Genomic DNA, 21,852 nt, shown 5'->3' on the forward strand with positions numbered 1-21,852 from the left:
GGGCTTTCTACCTGAGAATTACATTTCTCAGATTGTATGCCGAGTTGGACGAAGGATAATGGGCTGCGGTAGCCAAGCATGAGTTGAAGTTGTGATAAATCTGCAAGTAACATATTATAAAGGCAATCTCGGGTCAGTTTCCCAGGGGCTTTAGCCTCCTGCTTCCCATGCTTGAACGCCATGACTACATCTTCAATCTTGATACTGACGGTGTGTTTGATATCGCACGGATCGACTTTGATTGCTCATCATGACCAGTGAAGGACTGCTGAGGCCAGATCAGACTACCGGGCTTTCTTTTCCTGATCTCCTGCTCGGGGATGGAGGTCAAGGTCTGCTTGTGAGGAGCTTGGCAAAAGAGCATCGGTACTTGTACTTCGCACCCCTTGTTACTCTGTCCATCAAAATTTTGGATAAACAGGTTTGCTCATCAAGTCTCGCGGTTCTGTGATGGTGGCTGCAGCCCTCTCTCGATTAATGGAATCTGATCAAGGTGTCAGTAGAATCTGGTTGCACGGATTAATAAGCTCATGGCTTCAGGAATATCCGAAACGTCTTTGATTCGGAAGTTCAGGTTTTGGAGCTTTGCAAATCGACACGTTTCTGCATATTAAGGGTAAGGGGAAGGGAAAGCGTCTGCTTGATATAAGTATCATGTAGCCTTTATTGATGATGATAATACAAGGAAAGTATAGGTATATTTTATGAAGATGAAAAGTGAAGTATTTTTTTGCTTTCATAATTTTAAAAATATCATTAAGAAATTAGCAAGCGTGCAAATTAAGTACTTGAGGTCAGATGGAGGGGGAGAGTATCTATCTCTTAAATTCAATAAAATTTTAAAATAGCATGGAATTTAGAGGCAAGTCACATGCATGTATACTCTGCAACAAAATGGTATGACTGAAAGGAAGAATATGCACACTATAGAAATTACATGAGCCTTGATGTGGCTTTAAAAAAAAAGCCTTATTATTATTGGGCTGAAGTTGTCTCTACAATTGTGTATATGATGAGTAGGACTCCCATTGCACGAAATGTCAGAGAGAGAACTAGGGAGAGAGAAAGAGGAGAGAGAAAGACTGCAGAGGAGAGAGAAAGACTGCAGGAAGAGAGAGAAAGACTGCAGGAAGAGAGAGAAATAGAGTGACGAGGAGAGAGAAAGACTAGAATTGGAGAGAGAAAGACAGGAAAGATGAAGAAGCCATGGAAGCTTGGAGCAAGAAGGGAGAGAAAGATTGTAATTGTATTGATATGTCAAAAAGATGTGAAAAATTACAACTTCTCTCCTTATATACCAGTGTCAGTGTGACATGGCATATTATTAACATTCTAAGTATTCCCAGCTTCTTACAATCCATCCCTTCCCAAAAGTTTTTGTCCCCAAAAACAAAACTAGAAAGAGCTAAAGAAAAGATGGATAGAACAGAGTACTACTCTGTTTTACAGCTTAACAAATAGGGAATGAGTGAAGAATTTATCATTACAAGGGCTGAATTTGAAGTACGAAAAGTGGACCCTGCTATATACATGATTTGAAGAACCTTAGAAGCCATTGGAGCCATAGAATCTTCAACAAATAGTTCCAGAAGAAAGTAGACAGCTTGCTGGAATAACAGTCCCTGCTGGACCAAATCAGCCATAACTTTTGATAGAAGTGTCCAAATGAAGTGTACCACATATCAAAACGAAGCTCTTGAAGAGTACTTTAAGCTCATGTAGATAGCTCAATTCTGAAAATGAAGTACGACAAAAACTGTTCTAAAACAGCGTGCTGTCCTGAACCAGTCTGCACCAATACTAGCTCCATAAGCAATAGGCTTCAGCCACTAATGTATCCTTCAAGTATGGATACTCATCCAATATTGAATCAGGTCTCCAAGAAGCCTCTTCAGAGGGTAAACCTCTCCATTTAATCAAATATTCCACAATAGAACGTGATCGAAGCTTCTTTTCACGCTGACCTATAACAGCCTCTGGGATGTACTGAACAATACCATCTTCATCAATAGGTGGCAGCTCATCAACTAAATCCACTGGATCACCATAATAGGGCTTGAGCTGACTAACATGGAAGACGTTATGAATCTTTGTAGAAGAGGGAAGCTCTAGTCTGTATGCCAAATCTCCAATCCGCTTAAGGATCCTGTAAGGGCCATAGAATCTGTGGGCAAGCTTATTACTGGATCCATCTTTCAATGTAGAATACTTGGATTTGGGCACCTTCAACAAAACCAGCTCTCCTTCCTGGAACTCTAAAGGCCTCCTCTTCTCATCAGCATACATCTTCATCTGATCTTGAGCCTTCCTTAGATTCACCTTGCATTGCTGAAGAAGGGTCTGCATTCTATCCAACTCTTCCTTCCCATGAGGGTTGATCTTTTCGTTAAAAATGACTGTGGGTAGGGGCACCTTGTAACCATACAAAGCCTCAAAGGGTGAAACTCCTATGCTCGCATGAGTGGAATTATTATAAGCAAACTCAGCCAGGTGTAACCAAGAATCCCATGAGGTTTGGACATCATAGCAAAAATGGCGAAGATAAGTCTCCAACCATTTATTAACTCTCTCTGTCTGTCCATCAGTTTGGGGATGATAAGCAGTAGATGGAGCCAACTTGGTACCCATAGATGTAAATACCGCTTGCCAAAAGTTACTCATAAACTTTGAGTCCCTATCATGGACAATCACCTGCGGTAATCCATGCAATCTGAAAATATGCTCCATAAACTGGTTGGCCACCTGAGAAGCAGTAAACTGAATTTTTGTTGGGATAAAATGAGCTGCTTTGGTGAGTCTGTCAACCACCACATAAATGCTATTCCACCCCTTCTTGGTAGTAGGTAAGCCAGTGATAAAGTCCATAGTAATATGAGTCCATTTACCCGTAGGAATAGGCAATGGCTGCAATAAACCTCCTGGCTTATGGGTGCTATCCTTATTTTGCTGACAAGGCATACACTTCATAACGAAGTCCTTGACATCTTTCCACAGTCCTTTCCAATAAAAGCTCTTGCTGATCCTGTCATAAGTCTTGAAAACTCCCAAGTGTCCAGCTAAAGGCGAAGAATGCATCTCCTCCATAATTTTTCGCTTGAAGGAAGAAGTAGAGGGAATAACAATCTTGCCCTTCCACCAAATAAGACCATTTTTAAGCTGGTAGTGCGAGTTTTCTTCCATGAGACCTTGCTGTAATTTCTGAAAGATTTGGCTGAATTCCTCATCTAAGAGATATGCCTCTTGTAGCTCTTCAATCCAATCACTATGTAATTCCGTCATGGCTGATACTTTGCAGGCCCACATACGAGAGAGAGAATCAGCCACTATGTTATCTTTGCCCCTTGTATGAGTGATGTCAAAGTCATAATTTTGTAATGTTGCTACCCATCGTCGTTGCTTTGGAGTAAGATTTGACTGAGTAAGGAAATACTTGAGTACGCGATGATCACTATGCACTCTGAATCGGCTGCCATATAAGTAATGGTGCCATTTCTTGATTGCATGCAGAATAGCCAACATTTCCTGATCATAAACATTCATGGCCATCTCCTTATCAGTAAGCTTACGGCTTTCAAATGCAATTACTCCATGCTCCTGAAGCAAAACAGCCCCAATGCCACGGCCACTAGCATCACATTGTATAGTAAACTCTTTAGAGAAATCCGGGCATACAAGAATAGGAGCGGAGGTAAGTAATTCCTTTAACTGGTTGAAGCTGCTATCTGCAAGAGAATCCCAAAAGAAAGCCTCTTTCTTCAACCTGTCAGTTAAAGGGGCTGCAATTGCCGCATAATGCTTTATAAATCTGCGATAGAATGAAGATAGACCAAGAAATCCTCTAAGAGAGGTAGTAGTAGTAGGCGTTGGCCAATCTTTTATGCATTGCACCTTCTTGGGATCAGCCTGTATTCCTTTTTCACTGACTATATGTCCCAAGTATTCCACTTCAGTCTGCATGAAAGAACACTTCTTCTCCTTAGCAAAAAGCCTATGATGTCTCAACACATCAAAAACCCTCCTCATATGCGACAAATGATCCTGAAAAGTCTTGCTGTAGATCAAAATGTCGTCGAAGAATACCAAGACAAACTGAAAGAGGAAAGGTTGTAGAATCTTATTCATCAAGCTTTGAAAGGTAGCTGGAGCGTTTGTAAGGCCGAATGGCATCACCAAGAAATGGTAAAGCCCACGATCAGTCCTAAAAGCAGTCTTGACCTCATCACCCTCTCTCATGCGAATCTGATGATACCCTGATCTCAAATCAATCTTCGTGAAGAATCGAGCCCCCTTAAGCTCATCAAGCAAATCATCTATCCTGGGTATAGGATACCTGTTCTTCACTGTTATCTTGTTAAGATCCCTATAGTCAATGCACATTCTGAAAGATCCATCTTTCTTTTTGACTAACAGGACTGGGGATGCATACGGTGAAGAACTTGGTTCAATAAATCCCATTTCAAGAAGCTCTTTGATTTGCTTGGCTACTTCCTCTCGTTCGCATTTTGATAGTCTGTAAGGTGGCTTATTGATCGTCTTTGAGTTGGGTTCCAAATCAATGGGGTGATCCACCGCTCTCTTAGGAGGCAATGAAGTAGGTACTTCAAATAGATCTCTGTACTCCTCAAGAAGAGCTGTCAAGGCTGGATGGTTTGCTGAATTTTTGGGCTGATCCTGTGTTTCTTTGTTCAAATGCAATACAAATATCTGTGAGCGCTTCTTGTACTCTTTCTTGAGTTGTTGAATGGTGATAAGCTGAAAATCAGATTTACTAGGGATCCCCTGTAAACGGATGAGCTGTCCATTGGAGAAAAACTCCATATATAACTGTGAGAAATCCATAGTAATCCTGCCTAAGGTCATCAACCAGTCACAACCAAGTACAATATCTATGGGCCCCATTTCCAAAGTGATCAGGTTTACTTTGACTTCAAAATTTTCAGCCATCTGCAAAGAAACCTGTGGACAAATCTGTGTGCTGATTTCCTCTTCACCATTAGCCACTTGTACTCTAATGGGCTGCTGTAAGTCGGTGGGAACACAATTCAACTTGTACAAAATGGATTTATTGACAAAACTGTGGGTACTGCCACTATCTATCAGGATGAACACTGGCTTTCCACATATGCTTCCCTTCATACGAAGTGTATTAGGGTTCTTAGATCCCGTCCAAGCATCCATAGAGATAGAACAATTAGTGGCAGCAGGCAACTCATTACAAAATCCACCAGGATCAAATGGGATATCACCGCCCGGATCAAAAGGAAAAGAGTCAGATGGATCATAGAAGTACTCATGTCCACCATCATCCTCGAAATCTTCATTTTCAGCATTGATTGGGACTGCATTAACTTCATCTATGTCATTTTCAAGGTCCTCAAGAACTAGCATACTCTGAATTTTTGGCTTGGCATTTTTGTATACACACTTTGAAGCATGGTCAGGAGTATACTTTTCTCCACACTTGAAGCATAAGCCTTTGTCCTTTCTTTCCTTGTAAAGATCCATGGGAATATTTCTAGAATTTGTATTGGCTGAAGTAGACTTAGGCTTATTGTCACCTTGCTTAAATTCAACCTTTGGACTGTTTGCTGTCCTGAAATTGCCTTGAAGCCTAGAAGCAATAAATGGGGGATAAGTTGGTATCCGTAAGCTCCCACTAGGCATATGGTTGCTGCCATAATTGTTACCAACTTGCCCTTGCTTTAAAACAGTCCTTGGCTGTCCATAACTTGGCTGAAATGAAGATTCTTTCCTATACTTCCTTCCAAAGCGCTCTGCAAGCTCAATAGCCTTGAAAAGTGAAGTAGGATTTTGCGCCATAACATCAGCTGACAAGGATGGTTCCAAACCATACATGAACTTGTGTAACTTGGCCTCATCACTGATGTTTTCCACATACATGGTCAAGTTGAGGAATTGGTTTGTATATTCCCTTACACTTAGGCTCCTTTGTTCCAAGTTGTACCATCTTCGTTCTAACTTCTCTTTCTCAAGAGGTGAAACAAAGACTTCAACCATAAGTGCCTTGAAAGCTTCCCAATTCTCAATAAGTACATTCTCTTTCTTGATATACCTCCACCAAGTGTGAGCAAATCCTTCTAAGTGGAGGGAGGCAAAATGTATCTTCATATCATCAGTTTTAGGAAATATGTCGAAATAAGACTCCATCTTAGAAGTCCATTCCTCTAATTCTGATGGTGAAGATGACTGGCCATTGAATTTGGATAAAACAATTTTATCCTTGAATTCTCTATCATGGAAAGGTTGCTGTCCCAAAACTGGCTGATCGGAATTTCTAAGTACAGAACCCCCAAAATGAGATTGAAATCTTCCAACAGGTGGCTGAGAATTACCCTGTAATCTTCCTGTTGGTAAAGCACCCCTAGAATGCTGAGTATGCAGTCCAAAAGCTTGAGTATTGGCGCCGTTCAAACTGCCCAAATAGTCATCATGCCTTTGTGAAGCTTCTCCCACTTCATATTGACTATTGGGTATGCCTCTTCTTCCTATTATCCCATCCCCATAACCATTTTGGTTGGATGGCTGAAGTGGAACTGAGGGGTCACTATTTGAACAAGCCTTCTCATTTGCTTCTTTTGATCCCTTTTGTGACTGCATGAGTTGAGAAAATTGTGCCATAAGTTGGGCATTAGATTCTACCAACTTATCAATGGAAGCCTTGGTTTGGGTAGTTGATTCCATCAACTTATCAAGCGTAGACTTCGTTTGTCCATGAGATAAAACCATATGCTCCATTACTGACAAAATAGCTTCATGACGTTCCTTATGTCTTAGTTCATGGGCACACAAAGCGTCATTGAGAATACTAATCTCTCCTTGTTGAGGCTCTTCAGGGTTCTCTTGAAGTGTGCTTTCCATCATAGAATCCCTGATTTGTTGTGCATAATCCTCCTGGACCTTATTTTTGCCTTTATGCCCTGCCATACTAGTGCAGTCCTGCAGTACCCCCTGTCAGTAAAACGGCTATAACTTTGGCTAGAAAACTCCGATTGCAAAACTTTTTTGTGCGAATCGAAGCTTACAATGCCCTCTTCGAGATGAGCTATAGCACGCTATAACAGGTTTAGGACAGAAAATTCTGTAACTGACTTTCAGAGTCTGAACTGTCCAGTCCTGCACCCTGTTTAGACCTGTAAGTGCCCTGTTTTGACCCTGTAATGCAAGAAAGTAACCTCCAAAGGCTACCAAACCCTGCAAAGGGGTATATAGGACCTGTGGGTACCCTGTAGTACCTGCACCTGTACTTCAGTATCAAAGGGTGTACCTGTATCCACCTGTAAATACCCTGTGGGTAACCTGAAAATGCCCTGTTTTACCCTGTTTTACTCCAATAGGTACTTGAGTCGTTGGAAAGTCTTCAATCTTCAATTCTCCACTCGCTGTACCTGTGTGAGGGATAAAACGGCAGGACGGGCTCCCTACACGGGCTCCGAATCACCGGGAGGTGGGCAAAGTTCCCCCCGGGTCGGTTGGTTGCACCCCTTCGGGATCTTTGATAGTGAGGGAGGGTCACCTCTCTTTTGTCCCACTATCTCCCCCGGCATCCACCTTTTTCCTCGGTGGGAATATCAACATGGCAGAGGCTAGTGTACTAAGCAATCAGCATGATATGCATTTGGAAAATATTCATTCAGCCTTTCATGAGATGCAATTGATTGAGATAAAAGAACTTGAGATGGGAGAAGGGTTTACCTATGCAATTCAGTGACTCACTGATTGCTAGTACTTACCCTTTACAATTTTCCAATTTAGGCAAAAGAGAATCAACCAATCAATTGGATTAGGGTAAGCAAAGGAATCAATCAATGTATTCAGTCCATAGGATTCAAATGTTATGCTGAAATCTCAAATTAAGGCCCTTCATTCACTGATTGAAGCTAATATGCATTAAGCAAGCATTGCATTCATGAATAGATGAATTCAAGCAAAGGTTGGCTGAGAATTTGATGAAAATGTTCAATTCTTTAATCTCTCAGTCAAATGGCTTAAGCTCAGCAATTGGATTAATGAGAGAGATTAAAAATTGAAGAGAAATACCTTGACATGGCTGGAAATAACTTGCCAAATGCTTGATAGGGCTCCCGGTTGTCCAATGTTAGCAAAATAATCCAAGAAGCTTGCTTATCTGATGGTAGAGACCAATCTTGAAGCTTCAAATGCTTGAAATTGAAGCATTAAACCCGTTTCCCCCAAATTTTTGCTCCATTGAAGCTCTTGATCTTCAATCTTAAGCCATCCCGTGCTTAATCCTTGCAATTTGTTGAAGAATCCTTGCTGAAATGATTCCACGGGCCAAAAGGATGAAGAATCTTCAAGAAATTGTCAAGAAATAGAAGCTTGGGCTGAAGCTTTCATGGCTGCCCATGGACTGTTCATGTAAAGTTCAAGAGATGCTGAAGAATCACGAATGGAGCTGAATCCTTTCCCTTTTACTGATGATTAAACTTGCCAAGGGATCAGGAAGAGTGCCAAGGCTGAGGGAGAGCAAGGTTGGAGCAGGGCAGGGCTGGAATCAGCCCGAAAATTGCGCCGCAATTTTCGGGGCTGTTTCTGGCCTGTATGCTGCTCAATCTTGAGCAACCTTATGCTCAATCTGAAGCTCTTGAAGTCAGGGATCTATTCCAGGTAGATTTTGGTCAAGAAGATCTGAGGTGAGAGAGATATGAGTAGATCTTGGGGCTGAACCTCCATGGAACCTGCAGGAATTTCCAGGAAAGGGGAAAGAGAAACCCCTCTTTTCAAAGTAACCACAGTTTGTTCTCAAACTAAGCCCGGTTAACCATTCTTTACCCTAGTTACCTCCATTTTTGCATAAAATTTGATGACGTCCAGCCATTTAAGCCTTTACCCGCCATATCTGACCTTGAATAACTCCAGATGTAGTCATTGCTAACTGTAGTTGTCCTGCAGCACTCCACTAGTCACTGTCTTGTACCATTTTTGTCTGAAATTGGTTTTGAAATAGGAAAATAGGAGTGAAAATGGAAGAAAATAATGGATCAAAGACTGAAGCTCTGATACCACTTGTCAGAGAGAGAACTAGGGAGAGAGAAAGAGGAGAGAGAAAGACTGCAGAGGAGAGAGAAAGACTGCAGGAAGAGAGAGAAAGACTGCAGGAAGAGAGAGAAATAGAGTGACGAGGAGAGAGAAAGACTAGAATTGGAGAGAGAAAGACAGGAAAGATGAAGAAGCCATGGAAGCTTGGAGCAAGAAGGGAGAGAAAGATTGTAATTGTATTGATATGTCAAAAAGATGTGAAAAATTACAACTTCTCTCCTTATATACCAGTGTCAGTGTGACATGGCATATTATTAACATTCTAAGTATTCCCAGCTTCTTACACGAAACCAAATTTATCACATGTTAAAATATTTGGATGCATTGCATATGTACATGTTTTTGATGAGCTAAGAAAAAGGTTGGATCCAAAAGCTAAAAATTGTGTATTTATTAGCTATTCCTTGAGAAAAAGGATTAAAGTATTACATGCAAGAAACAGGTGAGTAAAGATGTGGTACTTGTCAGAGAGAGAACTAGGGAGAGAGAAAGAGGAGAGAGAAAGACTGCAGAGGAGAGAGAAAGACTGCAGGAAGAGAGAGAAATAGAGTGACGAGGAGAGAGAAAGACTAGAATTGGAGAGAGAAATACAGGAAAGATGAAGAAGCCATGGAAGCTTGGAGCAAGAAGGGAGAGAAAGATTGTAATTGTATTGATATGTCAAAAAGATGTGGAAAATTACAACTTATCTCCTTATATACCAATGTCAGTGTGACATGGCATATTATCAACATTTTAACTATTTCCAACTTCTTACAATCCATCCCTTCCCAAAAAGGTTTTTGTCCTCAAAAACAAACCTAGAAACAAGCTAAAGAGGAAATGGATAGAACAGAGTACTACTCTGTACAGCATTACAAGGGATAAAGGAAAAGATTACCTAATACTCAATAGTAGTACTAATCTATACAGGAGGTCAAAATCAGCCTGTAGCCTCCCGGATCAAAAGGAAAAGTTGTATCTTTGCCATGCATAGGATCAACTTTCATAAGATCGAAATCAAATACTGCTGGAAATATGATCATCATGATAGTACTCACTAACAAAGTCTCCATTGCATGATGAACTTCCAAGTCCACATGCTGTCCATAATCTTCCTTCTTGAACTGAACTTCTTGTTGTTGAACTTCTTGTTGTGGACTCATACCATAATGGTCTTCAACAAGATGTTCTTCATCATCTTCAACAAGATGTTCTTCATCATTTACATCATAATATTCGAATAGCAAGATTATTTTGGCAGACCTTGCACTACATGTGGCTTGGTGGTTACAAGATAGTGGCTTAGCACAACGATAGCATAAGCCCAAAGCATGCAGTTCCCGTATTGTATCACTAGTAAGGTGTCTAACACGTTTAGCTTTAGATAGCAATTTACACACCTGTTCATCACCATTAGTCAGCTCTATGATATTTTTGACATGCTGCTCATAGTCATCTTGCTGCTCATGCATAACAGATGGCTGTCCATGCTCAACATGTACAACAGATGGCTGTCCATGCTCATCATGTACAACAGATAGTTGTCCATACTCATAACCATATTGCTCATGCCGTTCATACTGCATATGGTGATAATAGTCCTGCTGCACATCAGAGGGACAATTAGGTTGAGCGTATGCAGTTGTTTCCACTGTAGTTTGTTGCTCACATTCATAAGCATGTTGCCTTTGATCATTGATCCCACTGTATTGGTCATAATCACTTGCTTGCTGTTGATCAAAGCTAGAAGTGTACTGATAAGCATAACCATTTCTGTTACATCCATAAGAACTATTTTGCTGAAGAGATGGATGCTCATAAGCATGCTGACCATAATAACCATTCTGCTGCCAAGGTTCAATGGGATAATACTCTGCACTATGATATGGTACATCATATTTATAAGCATTAACATGCTGTCCAGATGTACTTGCATACTGCTCATATTCATTTGCATATTGTTGCTGTTCATATTCATAAGATGCATGTGGATCATAGTGTGTACCATCAGCATATAAATGCTGTCCATAAGCATAAACATTTGATTCAGGTCCTGCTGTTTTTCCCATAGGAGCAATACACTGTTGAATCGAAACTACAAGTTTGTCAATATTAGCTTTTGTTTGAAGCTGATCTTGTACAAGTTTGTCCATTTTAACCTGTGTTTGAAGCCAACCTTGTCCAAGTTTGTCCATTTTAGCATGTATTTGAAGCCAACGTTGTTCACTAGAGCTGGAACTAGTCTCAGCTGCTGCTATTGTAGTCAAGTTGCTTTGAAAATATTCCAAATCATGAGAAAAATCAGCTACAGCCATATCATGAATCATAAGTCCTCAAGAATGCAGAGATATCTCGTGGTTCTTGTACCAAACTTAACTAACAAGAGATATGTTGTTCCTGTCCTTGCCTGTGTTGGTGAATTTTAGGACAATCATAGCCTGCATTCACTTGCCCATTGCTACATACATATGCATCAAAAACTACTGCTTCTCTGGGGTATTTAGAATCTGCTTCTTCTAGCCCATATTTCTCTGACTGAACTGGTTCAGCATCAAACCTCAGAGGTTTTCGATGATGCCAAGTTCTGCAAGACTACTGCTATAACTGATGTGTCTATAACTGATGTATGTATTGCTTCAAGCTATGATGATATGGTTGGCCAACATAAGCACAGCAAAGAAGTCAATGATAATACAATCTTCTAGTTGCTATGTATTGATGCCACAGTTTCAAACAGCAATATCTGGACTAAAGTGTCCATACATCACAAAGAGATAGCATTAGTCACTATGGAGACTCGGCATTCATCATTGCTAACCAGACAATTTTAGTTAAGGCTGAGCAGCAACATTTCTCAGTCAATATCCTGGTACCTCATAAGCCCACGTCAACACCTTTGCAGTCCAGAATCCTGGTGCATATGTTCACAGTCTTTGTGACCTTGCTTGAACAATATAAGAATGCCATTTAACATCCTGTAGCATTGCATACCAATACATTCAGTAGTATGCCAGATCTTTTGAAATTGGCAACCGCGTGACCACGATCATCAAGATACTTTCAGCAAACTGGAGAGTGATATCCCTGGCCAGCAAGCTGGAGTCATAGCTGAATGTAGACATAGACACTGCCATGAAGTGCTACAGGAGATTGCAAAGCATAGTGGAAGAGCCATTTGATGGACATTTGGATCTTTCTATGCCTGTACCTCAGCATCTTCACAAGCAAGTGGCTTAGCAATACCACCCAAACTCATTGGCTTTTCTTCAGCAGCAGCAACAACAGCATCATCAAATGGTGCAGCAGCTGCAGCAACAGGTAATGGAAGCGTGTTACAGCAACTGCAACCATAGCTGATTAAGCAGCACCAGCAGCACCAACAGCTGCAATCTCAGATTTCTCTGGCCTTCACCAGGTTGCCATCAGTCAAGCTAAGTGCTCTTTTTTCTTCTCCAAGGGAGCTACATACTGTACTGGGAGAGGGGAGGTTATGGACGATGTATCTCCTCTACCTTCAGATTTGCCAATGGTCCTCATAAAACCAAAGGAGGAGTGTTCAACTGCAAAGGTGTACAAGCACTTCCGTTTGGATCAAGCCAGTTTTGTGGATCCACAGAAGTTACTGGAGAAAATAACAAGAGGTGGCATATCTCAATATGCGTGCATCAATGAAAAGGGTGCTGGTTGCCGGCAGGGGTAGATATCAGGCGGTTTTCCATCTCCTGTTTGCTTCTGCTGCTACTCTTTCCATCGTTCTTGCAAGCTCAATCGACTCAAGGCAATCAAATACACTGTTCAAGACAGAAAAATAGGACAGCTTGGGATATTCCTAGAGCTTCTCAGCTCATCACAATCTGATGAGGCCCAGGCACTTACGCCCTCTCAACAGCATTCAGGACCAAGATTCCCGTGGATAGCCTCAAATATCTTCATGGCTTTGTTACTCCTCATCAACATAGTTTTTTTTTCTCATTCTCTCTTCAGTATTGCTGAGAAGCACCAATACCATGATGAACGAGATAAGCATTGGGGCCCCGCTTTTCTTTCCAGCATTGGTAAAGTTTATTGAGAAGTTTTGTGGCAGATATCTTTGATTGACGAAGCTAGAGCTAGGTCAAAGAGAGGAGATAGTGGTGGCAACGCAGAAGCAGCACTAGCAGGATCAACTGCAGTCACAACTGCAGAGGTACTGCTACGAGAGAAAGCGAGGATGATCTTGGCAATGCAGAAGCAGCACCAGCAGGATCAGGCGCAGTCAACTGTGAAGGTACTGCTGCGAGAGAGGGGCACCTTACAGATAGACTCAACAGGGTACATCTTCAAGCTTGCTATGATAAAGAACAAGTTTGATGAAGTTCTGAAAATGATCAAGAGTTCTCAGCTTTGTGGGCAAGCTATAATTGCTTATCTTGAGCAAAAAGGTTTTCCAGACATGACTTTGCATTTTGTGAAGGATGAAAGTATTCGGTTCAATCTTGCAATTGAATCTGGAAATATTGCAATTGCTCTTGCTTCTGCTTATCACTGGGAACCTGGGTGATGTTCTTGAGCATGTGAGATTTTGGAGGAGTCAGGTCACCTTCCTCTTGCATATGCTACAGCGGCGATCCATGGGCTCACAGATATAGCAGATCGTCTAGCTGAAGAACTTGGTGAAAATATTCTGGCACTTCCTGAGAAGTTTGAACTTCTGCAGCCACCTATGCTTGGGGTGAGGAAGTGGAAATTCCTGAAGTTGTGGAAAGTTAGAATGGTGATGTTGTGGTGCTTGAAGGGGATGAAGTTGAAGAAGAGAATGAAGAAGAGGGGGGATGGGAAATGGAGGATCTAGAGCTTCCTGCTGATACTGGGGCTGTAGGCACTACAGCTACTCTTTCTCAATCTCAGCTCTTTATTGCTCCCCCACTTGGTTTGCATGTAAGTCACATCTGGACACAGAAGTCATCTTTAGCTGGAGAGCATGCTGCCGCAGGAGCATTTGACACTGCCATGCACCTGCATATGTAAGAAAGGAGTACCGTTCAATGCTAAGTGGGGAAAGCAATGTGCTCCTTGATGAGCAGGCCTCGAATGAGGAAATGTTTTGCAAGGTAGCTATCCAACGAATAGCGGCTCAAGTGCAAGCAGAGGCAGAGTAGTGGTCTCAAGTGCAGGAGATTTTGCACAATTTGCAGGAAGAAATGGAGGATCTAAATCGAACACGGGAGATGTGGGAAGAGAGAGCTCTTTGGGATGAAGCGCAGCTCCTGTCTCTTAGAGAATGGTGCATGAGTCAAGGTGCCAAGCACAGATTGCAGAGGAAGGAGCTGCAGCTGTGGAGGCGCTGATGAAGACGAAGAAGGATGCACCTGACGATGACTATCAACATCTCACCACGGCAATCCGATCTTTCTTTGCCAAAATCCAATCCCAGCTCTAGGGGAACACAGAACGTTGGAGCTACTTGAAAGAATGAATCTCCGACAGGGACGAAGCCATGGTGCTCAAAACTGAACTCTGCCAGGATAGATCTTCGATCTGCTGAAGCGGTAGAGTTCGGCAACTGCCCTTCATTCAAGATCTATCTTGCCAGGCAGGACTAGTTTCACTTGTCACAATGCCTTACACATGAGTGCTCGGAACAGTGCTGTTGATAACCCTCCAGCTCGCGGCTCCCTTGATAATTCCAACTCTCGGCTCCGTATTCGCAACAACTCTGACAGCCATGGCTTGGATAGAAACCCTCCCTTGCCCCCAGACCGAGTTATTATGTTCCCAGTTACGTGGCTCTTCATGCTATTTGACAGAGCTTTGCTTGTAGGCAGCATAGGACTCGCATTTTGTGCTCCTGCAGCAGCCGCCAAACCTGCAATTCCCTTGGGGAAGGTGGTGAATAAGAATGCATCACAGAAGATTGTTGATGAGAAAGCTCGTGAGGCGGTCAAAATAATGTGCACAAGGTTCTGGAGAAGATTGTGGAGGAAGATGAACCGTCGTTATCGCATGATCAAAAGGATGGGAATGTATCCACTAAAGATTCTGATTCATCGTGTCCTGAAGCATTAGGTGAAGATTTCTGGAAAAGCATTGACTGTTTGGAAGGATCCACTGAAGAGGCATTGAAGGATTTCTTGACGGAACACCCAAGCAATGTAGAGGCTCTAGAGGTTCTCATGCATTTGCTACTAGAGAAAGAGGATATGACTCATGCTTTGAAGGTCCTTGAGAAGCTCGAGCTCTTGGAACCTGAAGAAATGGAGGAAGATGAGACATGACAGCAATTTTTCTCTCTCTTCACCAAAATACCTCCAGCCATAGTTGTGTAAACTCCCAAGAAAGCTGCCATTAATGCTTCTGCATGCAATCCTTGTGGTCAGGAGGTGTAAACTCCCAAGAAAGCTGCCATTAATGCTTCTGCATGCAGTCCTTGTGGTCAGGAGGTGTAAACTCCCAAGAAAGCTGCCATTAATGCTTCTGCATGCAGTCCTTGTGGTCAGGAGGTGTAAACTCCCAAGAAAGCTGCCATTAATGCTTCTGCATGCAGTCCCTGTGGTCCAGAGATGCTTTGGAAACTCCCCTACTGTTCCCGTACTTGTGTACCTGTGACTCAAAATTCCATGTAACTAGAAAGTTGTAACTAGGTGAAAATGAGGGACTAACTGGGACCAAGAACCAAGGCTCTGATACCACTTGTCAGAGAGAGAACTAGGGAGAGAGAAAGAGGAGAGAGAAAGACTGCAGAGGAGAGAGAAAGACTGCAGGAAGAGAGAGAAATAGAGTGACGAGGAGAGAGAAAGACTAGAATTGGAGAGAGAAATACAGGAAAGATGAAGAAGCCATGGAAGCTTGGAGCAAGAAGGGAGAGAAAGATTGTAATTGTATTGATATGTCAAAAAGATGTGGAAAATTACAACTTATCTCCTTATATACCAATGTCAGTGTGACATGGCATATTATCAACATTTTAACTATTTCCAACTTCTTACAGTACTTGATGAGATGAGCAATTGATATGCTATTGAAAGACAATTAGTTACATAGACATTGAGTGGGCCAGAAGAGTCCTCTTTTGGTATGTCCACTGAGAGACCATGGAGTGGCAAGTCAGATGTGAAAAGCACTCTTACAAGTGCAAAAAATGTATCATAAAAGGAAAAAGAAAAAGTGATTGAGCCACACTTCATGTACTAAATGTTTTCACATGCTATTCACAAGTAGATGGTGAGTTTAATGGCTCATATTAGAGTATGGATGATGATTTAGTATTCCAATTATCCATACACTTGGTGTAAGGAAAATGAGGGCTGATGTGAAGGGATCATAGAGTGCTTTGCAAGAGTGCAAGCCAATGAGAGTAAGGTATCCCACAAATAGGTTGACATATGATGGTATGTTGCTTGCCCTTATGCATATATAGAAAATATTTTAAAAACAATTGAACACACTTGTTTTGAGAAAGCTATTGGTCATTTGCATTGGGAGAAAGACATGTATAAAAAAATGACTGCATTGGATGCAAATAAAAAATGATTGGATTAGATGCAAATCAAACATGGGATTCAATGCCATCACTTGAGGGAAAGAAATGTATAGGATGCAAGTGGATTTACAAAGTAAAGCATAATGCAGATAAAATTGAGGGGAAGGTATCATTCACAGTAGGATTAGGCACAACGATGGTAACTTGTGTTGGTTGAGCAGAAGTTGTGAGGGCACGCATGAAAAGCTTCTCGTAAGAGTGTAGTAGGTTTACCTACAAGAGTGGCAGCTAAGATGGTTGAGCTAATCCAGCTGTCTTGGGCAGGCAATATATTCTATGGATGTGGCCTATGTCAGTGACGTTGGTCCACTCAATCAATGAGATTAAGGAGACATAGCATCTGTGCCCTTATCGCATCCATTAGAGCCACCTTTTCCACCACTCAAATGACAGCAATGAAAGCAAGGAGTACCAAGAGGCTGCCGGCTCATAGCGTTCACATCTCCATAACAGGCCCCGAAGTTAGCTTTAGAATAGCAGGGAGTACCAATAGGATGAGAACTCATAGTATTCATGTCTCGACACATCCATTGGGGTCACTAGCTCCACTAGTAGAGCGAGGTGTGTTTGAGGCATCATTTCGAACTAGGTAGAGCATTGGCTACACTAGTTGGTGATTGATGTGTTCAAGTGCCTCATTTCTAACTAGATAGAGCATTGGCTACACTAGTTGGAGATTGATGTGTCTGAGTGTACTAAGACAGGATGTGACAACATCAAAGAAGATAATATGTGCTCTACCTCTAAAATGAGCCATCTTCTCGAGAGACGTAAAGTTACACCAATGAAAAACAAAGTACAAAGAATCTGTACAGATCAATTGAGTATAAACAATGGTTATGTAAACAATCAATCTTGTGGGATGTAATGTTAGACCATATGAGAGGCTGGGGGAAAGATATCAAAATCCATGTCTATAAGAAATTCTATCTCATCCTTCTTTCTATTAAGAATATGTGTGATCTTTAGCCAAACGTTAGAAAGAGTCTCTATAGAGCAAACATCTTAAAGGTTGATAGCATGGCTAGAACTCAAAATTCAAATGTACCAAGCTATGATCGTAGCTTGGGGGGTTCACTATATATAATGTGCGTTCATGGCTTATTTATAAATATCCTAATTTGTGAATTTTTCCTGAATAAAACACAACCCTTTTCTATTCAATTTGTAAGTAACCCCTTTATATGACACCCTTTATAGGTTAAAAACCCCTTATTTTGAACTCACGTTATATATACATATATTCATGAGTGGCCTCCTCCCCCCCACGCCCCCGCCCCCGCCCCCCCCCCCCCCCGCCGAGGATCGTAGCAATCAATTCTTTCTTTGATAGTTTCCATGAGTCCACATGTGAGATTGGGTACAAGATTGTTTATTGGACTTTTTTTAGGCTCTCTTTAGTAGGGATAATTGTGGTTTCCACCCAAATTCTAACTAGGTTCTTCTTGAGACCATGTGGTGTATCACTTCATGTTGGGCATTCTGTAGTTCATCATTAAACTCAAATCAGGAGAAGGCTTGGGAATCATAAGTTCAAATAGACAAAGAAATACCTTGTACTAGGGGCATTGTCAAGGATCTTCTTCTAGGTGAGAATCGTTAAAAGAAACTTTTGCTATAAGGAGGCTATAGTCTACTACACCTACATACAAGATCATCATGGGTTGCATCCTAGAGTTCACTTGAATTTTGAGATAAGATTTAGATTTGTAGCTACCATCATCAAAGGAGACTAGAGATTTTTTCCATTCACCCTTCATCATTTACTCAAGTGCCTATATATTCTCTTCAACTACTAAATAAGTTCAGATTGTCATCATTGTCTTGGACAAATGACTTAGCTTTCTTAGGGAGGGAGACTCCATGAAGGTTTCTTTCTCAATGGTATATAAGTTTTCTTTCAAGAGTTAATGCAAGAGATCTAGATGTAAAAATTATAGGGTCTTAGAGGTAGTAAACTTATGGTAGTAGAGATAATATTGGAAGGAATCTCCATTGATTCTTTTTTTTATAGGAGGTATTCTTCTTAGGATCATTGGATTAACAAAGACATGATATTTTCTTTCAAGATGGAAGAGTACAACCATCTTCAAAGAGAGGACTTGGATTAGGTAGAGTTTACATGTTGCTTGTAGAGTTTATATGTTGCTCTAGAAGATTGAGGACTGCATATTGATCTAGACCTAGTCACTTTCTTGATTGATTTAAGGAGACAATGGGATTATGGAAGGAGTCCATGGTTGCAACCTTGTCGATAGTATATTTGATCATAATTAGTAGTTCATTATGTAGATATGACAATTATTAGGGACCAATCTTTCCTCATTATTGCTAAGCAAATAAGTCTTATTACTTTTTCTAGTAAGAATGTGATCGAGAAGAAATTATTTTATTTGAGTTTGAGTTTGACGTTCTTGCTTGTGCAAATGTTTTGATTAAAATTTTTAAGATAATTTTAGGATCTTGAAAATAATTACAGGTTAAAGGAAAAGTTATTACAAGCCTTGTATTATGAAACTTCATTTGAGCCCTAAGAGCTATGACAACTCGAGGTATCACCAAATTAGATTGCTAAGATATTTATAAGAGTAGAAAAAAACAACAAGATATTTGAGGGAGAAATGCACCTTTATTGAAGTGTGCCCTTTTGTTTCCCCTTCTTATTTCTCGTCTAAACCTAAACACAAGCCTTGCATTTGCCCATACATGTGTGGCACTTGTGGTCACGTGACCAAAGGCATCTTGCCTCAATCCATATGCACACTATCCTATTTACTATGCATGGTCATGTATCATCCTTTTTCTTATATTATAGATTGTGTGATAGTATCGTTTTACAAAACAAAAACTAAAGCTTACTCTATTTTACTTAATATGAAGGGAGAATTGATGTTATGTCATGTTTTCTTTTCTTTTTGTTCCCTTTCCCCTATGGTTGAAAGGAGAGGGAAATATGAGTATCTTTACAAAGTCTTATAAACATGCATTACATGCGTGATTTTTATAGTAAAACTATGAGTGATGGAAATGTCTTTACAATTAAATAACTCTAACACAATCAAGTATGGATATTTGATCCCACAAAAGCATTTCTAAAGGCATATCCACCTTAAAAATTTTGTTGGTCAAAGTATCCTTATGTTACTTCAAGTTACATTTTGTTGTTTGTGTGATTTAGGTTCAGCAAAAAGGATTCATTATTTTGTTGATTGTTTGTGGTTATATCAATTTGGAAAAGTGGATCCAATGGACTTATGGGTAGAGTATCAAGACGTGAATGATTCTCACTTTGATCTAACGACGGCTTGCCATGATTACGGTTCCTATTTGGCTTTATGACATCAACACATGCTCTATCGATACATTGGTTCATGGAACAATTAGTTGGGACTAAGTTAAACATGATACTAGGGGTAGCCCATAGCCCTTAACTACAATATATATATGTAGAATTTATAGATCGCCACATGATAAAGCATGTTTGGTGCACCATCATTACACAAGGAATCAAAACTACTATGATGAATGGCATAAAAGGTCAAAAATGAGAGAGAGAGAGAGAGAGAGAGAGAGAGAGAGAGAGAGAGAGAGAGAGAGAGAGAGAGATGAGTTGAGAGTGAGTGAGAGTGAGAGACCAAGAGGGTGAAGCCTCCATCCTCTCTTTCACTCTCGCATGTCTTACCATACTCTTCTCTAGTATGATGAAGGGTATAGAGGGTTTGAGAATCTAGGAGATGCATCTTAGATTGTGGAGTATATATCAAGCATTCTTGTTGTTGGAGGTATGCTTTGCACATTCACTACAAATGGATCTTATTACTATGTGTAAGAGGCTATAAGATTGGTAGCCATCAATTAGGCGATCAAGGAACTTGAGATAATAGAAGTATGTCCAAACATCTTGAATATGTTGAGTGCATATTGCCCAACATTTTGGCTCCATTTTTGGGACCAAAGATGCATTGACCTTGCAAAGTTGCTTGCATGCTATATAGTTGCAGAGTAGGAGAGGATGCTCGTGCAAACTCTATAATGATTTCAAGTAATTTAGTGATTTGAACATGTATTTCAATTCTTTCTTATCTTTGGAATTTGTGGTTGAAATATTGGATTTTTAAAAAATGATTGAAGTTATGATAGATCTTAAAGACAAAATTTGGTTCAAATTACAAGTGGTAACCATAGCCTTAACTTATCACACTACGAATTGAGATAGAGGTGTCTTGCACATAGTGGAGATTAAAGAGTAGGGGTTGCTTGCTTTTGTTATAGTACTTTCACATTTAGGAAAAGAATATTCAAGAAAAGTAGAGAAAATTAAAGCAAGAAGGCAAGCAATTGCTTTTAGCTGTTCCACCCTCAGTTTAGCATAAGATATTTGCGTGTCTCCACTTCTCGATTATCATCTTCATGTGTATTGCTTATTGCTCCTAGCTTGCTCCTCTTGTGTAAATCAAGAATATTAGGTCATCAACTATCTCATTAGCCTATTGCACTTCCATCTATTGAAATCGTGGGCTACCTGGCATCAGCATCATTGTTAGAGTCTTCAACAAGATTGCGCATTATTCTCCTACTATGTCTGATCATTAGGGGTAGAAGTAAAAGAACCAACATATTTTGCTCCTGTTGTATCTTTTCTTAGTGTATTTGTGATCATCAAGGGCAATAGCATTTCTATAATCATTATTTGCCAATTTGCATCATGTTTTTGTGATTGTGTGAACAACATAGGTAGCATTAAAAGCACCATAAATTGCCTTCATATTTTAGCCCTACTCTTTTTGTAGAGCAGTTGTGGGCAGTAAGATTATGCAGGTTCCCTACAAGAATGGGTATCCAACCATCATCCCTCCTTCTATCGCCAATCATTATCTATTTGTGCTATGTCTTCTTGGTGTTTGTGAGTATCAAGAGTAGCAATAATTTTATCATCATCTTTGTCAAATATCAGCCTTGCATCTATTGACTTGTGGGCAGTAGCATTAGTTCCATAACTATCAATAATCTTTATTAGAGTGCCACCTCCTAATTACTATTTTTGGATGGCACGATTGAAAGGGATGTAGGAGACATGAGAGAGAAGAGCACACACAATGTAGGAGCTGTCAACAATGTTATGATAACCTTATTGCACTTTCATATATATATGAATAAAGAATATGGGCGGTCACTATACATGGGCACGCTCAAGGGCTTTTTACCCAACAACCTCCCACTAGAAGGCCAATGGGGCTAGGGAGTGAAAAAACAAAAGAAAAGAAAAGAGAGGG

General features: G+C 40.6%; 1 protein-coding gene across 2 annotated transcripts in view; it reads left to right on the top strand.

Moving 5' to 3' along the window:
* Positions 1 to 20,587, top strand: part of LOC148029990 (floral homeotic protein AGAMOUS-like) — a 91,394-nt gene extending 70,807 nt beyond the window's left edge. Inside the window, exon 2 of one of the 2 annotated variants that reach the window (XM_087686257.1) lies at positions 19,758 to 20,587. In XM_087686257.1, the coding sequence (XP_087542383.1) occupies positions 19,758 to 19,788 (31 nt within the window). In that variant the 3' untranslated portion in view covers positions 19,789 to 20,587. The other variant, XM_087686256.1, reaches the window with a different exon arrangement.
* Positions 20,588 to 21,852: the final 1,265 nt, after the last annotated feature.

The sequence above is a fragment of the Lygodium microphyllum genome, chromosome 10 (genome assembly GCF_053477565.2).
Source record: "Lygodium microphyllum isolate KBCC chromosome 10, Lygodium_microphyllum_v1.1.10, whole genome shotgun sequence".
NCBI lineage: Eukaryota > Viridiplantae > Streptophyta > Polypodiopsida > Schizaeales > Lygodiaceae > Lygodium > Lygodium microphyllum.